A 5,396-nucleotide genomic window follows, 5' to 3' on the forward strand; every position below is an offset into this window, starting at 1 on the left:
CTTGAAACACGGACCAAGGAGTTTAAAAAGTGCGCATGCACAAGTCATTGAAAAGTGACATAATGAGTTTTTTGTTTTTTTTGATAATGACCCAAGTACATGTAGTCAAAAAATCAAAAATCGCACACTTTAAATAGCAGGTTTTAATTAAGTCTAAATTATGGAGAATCATGACTTCATATGACATACATTTTCTTCCTTAAAGTACAGCTGAACTGAAACTAATATACGGATATATTCAGGGCAGTCTCGTTCAATCACTGTGTCAAATTCTCGCCATTGTCCCCGGATGGGAGGGATTCACACAGGTTTCATATCTTCCTCACCACACAATTCTTGGAGATCCTGACATGGAGTATCAAAGATAATAAAAGAAACTCTTTATTTGTTAATCTAAAGATGGGATTAGCCCTGATTGGAATTTTACTTTTAGTTCTAGTGTCCTGTACAGGAAAAGCTGACCATACTGACTTTATTCTACAATCAAACAGGTGAGATAAAATACAATATACTTTTCACTAGTCAAAAAAAACAGTAAAAGTTGAAGTTTCATTTACCAATCAATTCAATAATTTTAAAGAAAATCTAAAGGTTCTTTACAAAGATGTTTTTGTTGAACAAGATCTTCCCAGGAATTGCATGTGTCCTAAAACTATTTGTCCGATTTTTATAGATTTCCCGACGATGACCGCTTTGCACCACCTATAGGAAATGGTTTTGTAGCCACAAACGTCCTCAGTGACGCAATATACGTTGATGGGGTCTTCAATGGCTACCGCGAAGACAGCCACCGAGCCAGGATTCCTTCTACCACGTCTATCCGCATCACGCGTGATGTCATTTCTGAAAAATATAGTCTGGATATGTGGAATGGTAACTTGTCACAAATCTCAATGATAGTAGTTAATTTCCCACAACACAATCTCCTCGGTCCAATTTGAATAATACAGTAACTGGAAAGGTATAATAAGCGTTTACAAGAAAATATTTTGTTTGCAGGTGTTTTTATCCATCATGCCAATCTGCCAGACTGTGAAGTGGAAGCCAAATACTTTGCTCACAGGTTGTTCTCGAGTGTCCTAATTGTGCTTATAAAACTAACCAAAAATCAGCCATCTCAAGCATGTCTAGATATTCAGCTACATCTGAACAAAGGGAAACCTTCCACAGACTTCAATCTAGAAAGTAGAACAGTTGACAACAACACTGGGTACGAAGGGGTACACTCCATTCTCACTAAATAGGCCTCTATACTTTAGTGTAAATAGGTCTGTCTTAAGTCAGATTTGATAAAATCCAAAATCTAGATATTTTAATGTACGAGCATATAGATCTCTCGTTGAGCCCAACAAGATTATTCTGAAACAAATCTATATTCCAGTTACCAGTTTGGACAAATAGTACAATCTGAAACAAACAGCAGTGCACTGACGAGTATCCATCATTACTGGACGCAAGTACCTGATTCTTTATCTCTGACGTCATTGCAGACGTCTAAAACATTTAAATTTGTAACCTCCATCCACACGAACAAGACAGAGGCATCTCTTCGCTACACCACCGCTCTAGCAATGAGCTCTGATCAGCTGTACTGGCTGCATTCAAAGGTATATACCAGTATACTACCACTCCCATACCTGTCAAACAAAATCTGTTGTGAGTTTATTTACGTTTGGATTCATAGTCAATAGACAATGCTCACTATCTAAGGTCAATTCATCTACCGTATGAGTCACAATTAATTACCTTGCACCCTGAGTCAGGAAGTAAAAATTCGAAATTATGAAATTATAAAACAAATCATTTGTAGTGTAAAGATTTATCATATACTTTTGCACACTATAATCTGACTATATTTTCAAACAACAGTTTATATCTCATTTTGTTCATGGAATCAGGAATGGCAAGGATTGTGGGGAAGAGGTAAAATTAGGATTGTTGGGAATGAGGACCTTCAGAAGACAATAAACACGTGCTTCTATCACATTTTGTCTTCTCTTCCGGCAAAGAAATCGGACAGTTTCTATGGACTCAGTCCAGGTAGGACACGTCTCAGAAGAAAAGCATTGCAAGACAGAGACGAAAATTTACTGCTTTTTCTAAAATCCATTTTTTCCCCAAAATATTCTTGAACCCTTTTAAAAAGATTTCCACAATTGTCCTCAAAAATGACATATGAAGATAATGAACAGTAATCAAGCTCAAAAGTTCATTGAAACAATACTAACTGGGAGCAGAGCATTTCTCTATTCAAAACATCAGAGGTGGAATCAGGTGCCATGGAGGAGTAAACATCCCCTGTCGACCGGTCACTCCCGCCTTGTGCTCCTTGTCATGATCGGACAAACGGAAAAATCCGTAGGCAATTCAGTGTGAAAACAATGGCCCAACCATTTGTATGAAAAACGCCACGCAGTCAATTAACATTCGACTTAATGATAGATTGTATCTGCTGACAAGGCCATTGTATCGACCTTAAAATTTGCGAAATGTGGATAAATGAGACTGTTGATTAACTTATTTGTCAATATAGCTTGTCTCATTTTAGAAATTGTTCGTACGTAGAGCATGTTCTTGCTTTTCGAATTAATGAACTGGGAGACAAAAACTCCATGTATGTCTTCACGTTTATCTTTAAGTTTTGTTATTAGGTTACCATTAATATCTATCCAAATATGAAACAGATGTCTCAGACTCTGTGGTATCTCTTATTTTGAGTTCGAGGAATATATCGAATGAACGTAGTAATGAAAATGAATAGTGTTAATTGATAAAACGTCTCGATAAAAATATTTTTAAATATATGTAAAATTAAAAATTAATACAGATGTTAAAAGTTTGCTAACAAAAGAAGGATTCCTAAAGGAAGTGTAGTAGAATTGAAAGAAACTTTAATGCACAAGTTATTGTGTGCTGTAGGTGGGCTCTCGAGAGGAGGTAAACTGCTTGCTAACGTCAGTGGTGGACCTCATAACGACTACGCAGGTCACGTGTTTTGGGACATGGACACGTGGATAATGCCACCAGTCATGATGTTCTTTCCGGACATGGCAAGAACAATGATTGGCGCAAGACTCCGTGTTCATCCCGCCGTTAAAGAAAGAGCTAGGGAGAATGGATTTCAAGGGGCTCAATTCCCTTGGGAACAAGCTTTTACAGGTACTGACGTTTTTTAACTGGAGAAATTGATCAATCTTCTTTATAAATTCCACCCTGACTTCTGTGCATTTGCTTTTTTCGTTAAGGTTTCGAAACTTGTCCATGGAAACCAGCATCAGATTACCAAATCCACATAACTGCTGACGTTTCACTTGCCATACGCCATTATTTGGCCGTTTCCTCCAAAAAGCAAGCAGTAGAGTTGTTGAATAGTGGAGGGAAAGACCTAACGCTGGATATCGCCCGTTTCTGGAAAAGTAGGGCAACAGAATCAGAGAGAGACGACTATGTAATTACAGGTAACTTACTGTTACTTACATGTCAGTATTTCTCAAACGTTAGAGAAAATCCTGCATAACTCCTCAGTTTAGCAACGCCGAGGATAACAGTAAAACTCTTTGTAAGCTTGTTGCCGAAGCTAATGGATTTTTTTCTTGGAAGGTGTTATGGGGCCAGATGAATATCATTTCAACATCAATAACTCAGTTTTTACGAACTACAACGCAAAACTTAGCCTGGAATTACCCAATCTCCTTAACAAAAGGTAAGGCCACCATACTAGTACATGTACATGTATTATATATCATACTAATAAGATATTTGTACATGCAGATATTTGACTTAGCTTTATCAGAAATAACCTTTAATAAAGCTTCCTTTGAACGTTTTTGACCTTCACATTTAGACAGCTGACCCCAGTGAACCAGACTGAAGTAGATGAGTTATTGGAGGTCAGCAAGAAGATCAGAATTTTGTATGACCAACAAAGAGACTTCCATCCTCAGTATGACTCGTTCTCATTGACAGGTTTGTCTTCAACTGCGACAAATTTTCCCAACACAAAATTACAGGCGGGGGGGGGGGGGGTCAAAATTTGATGCTTTTAGGTCAGTGTAAAATTTCAATTTATTGTGAAGTATATTATAATTTTTTTCACCCGGACAAAAATTGAAATTCCAGAGAAAATCAAGCAGTCAGATGTTGTTTTACTTGGATTCCCTCTCCAAATGCCCATGCCGAGGTCAACAAGAAGAAATGACTTAGAAATTTATGAAAATGTAAGTGAAGAATAGCTTCATAGTATCAAAATTGGTCTTCCAGAGATAATTATATAAAGTATTTCTAAAACAACGGCAATTTAATTCATCATGTACTGATCTAAACTAACCAAAGGTTACAGATAGATATGGACCAGATACAGGCACATGGAGCATGCATACTGTAGGTTGGTTGGAACTAGGACAGCCCCAGAGGGCTTACGAAAACTTCAAAATGATGTTCCGAAACATAAACGGTCCTTTTAAGGCAAGTTTTAAAAATATTCATCAGTTTATTTATCCTCAGTTTCTTAGCTAGCAATGATGAAAATAATTATATTTTACGGTTTTGCAAAATTCCAAGGTTTTCAGCGAAAAGCCAGCTAACTCCAGTGATGGTCCCCGATGTGTGAATTTCATTACGGCAGCAGGGGGTCTGCTTCAGGCTGTGATGTTTGGCTATGGTGGACTGCGTTTAAAGGACGACCATCTAAAGGTGTCCTTCACCAGTATTCCAGAGGCATCGGAATGGGCCATGTACGATTTGAAGTACAGAGGGTTCACATTTGACTTGCATCTGAAAGAAAACTCGTTGTCCGTAGAAGTGACAGGCTCAGATGACCAAGGGACGTCATTGGTCGTATTGCTTGAAGATGGATCATATACCCTACAGAGAGGGGAAGTAAAGGTTTTCGAAAACAGAGCCATAAGGCTCCGAGTGGAGGACAAAAAGTCCCCAAATAACAATAGAGATGGAAATAGTGTCCAGTGCCTCAAGAGTAATATTTTAGCGATAGAGTTGTGTCTTCTAGTCATGATTTTATTGCATTACATGTGTGTAGATTTGTTTTAACATCAAAAGCGGGCTTTTGAGCTAATACTTACCATTAACACATATTTTTGGATAAAACTACTTCTGTAGCAATTTAATGAACATAATTAAAGTACGAGAGTTATCGATCTTTGTACATGTCTTTTATTCTTCAAACATGACTTACTCTGCTCAAATACCTGCAGAAAGTAACACAGAAAAATGTTGCCAATGGTCCATGTTCCTCGCCATGCAAAATTACTTTGGCCCAGGCCTGCTCTTCAAAAGATTTTAAAAAGATCTTTTAGCCTACCTCAGCCAAAGACTCGAATTAGCGTTTTATGATCACAGGGTGTCAAGCGACCGTAAAGTGTCTACAATATAACTTC

At 37.7% G+C, this 5,396-nt stretch overlaps 1 protein-coding gene across 1 annotated transcript; it reads left to right on the top strand.

Annotated features, from left to right (window-relative positions):
* The first annotated feature begins 251 nt into the window (after positions 1-251).
* Positions 252-5,143, top strand: LOC133174648 (protein-glucosylgalactosylhydroxylysine glucosidase-like). The gene is made up of 12 exons (XM_061309742.1): positions 252-491; positions 674-873; positions 1,000-1,210; positions 1,382-1,607; positions 1,899-2,040; positions 2,920-3,159; positions 3,246-3,458; positions 3,601-3,703; positions 3,845-3,966; positions 4,120-4,217; positions 4,333-4,464; positions 4,561-5,143. Exons 1-12 carry the CDS (start codon positions 400-402, stop codon positions 5,047-5,049), a joined length of 2,268 nt encoding a protein of 755 aa, XP_061165726.1. The 5' UTR covers positions 252-399; the 3' UTR covers positions 5,050-5,143.
* Positions 5,144-5,396: the final 253 nt, after the last annotated feature.

This window comes from Saccostrea echinata, unplaced genomic scaffold (assembly GCF_033153115.1).
Source record: "Saccostrea echinata isolate AGI-Se365-2 ecotype Australia unplaced genomic scaffold, CSIRO_AGI_Sech_v1 ptg000002l, whole genome shotgun sequence".
NCBI classification, from domain to species: Eukaryota; Metazoa; Mollusca; class Bivalvia; order Ostreida; family Ostreidae; genus Saccostrea; species Saccostrea echinata.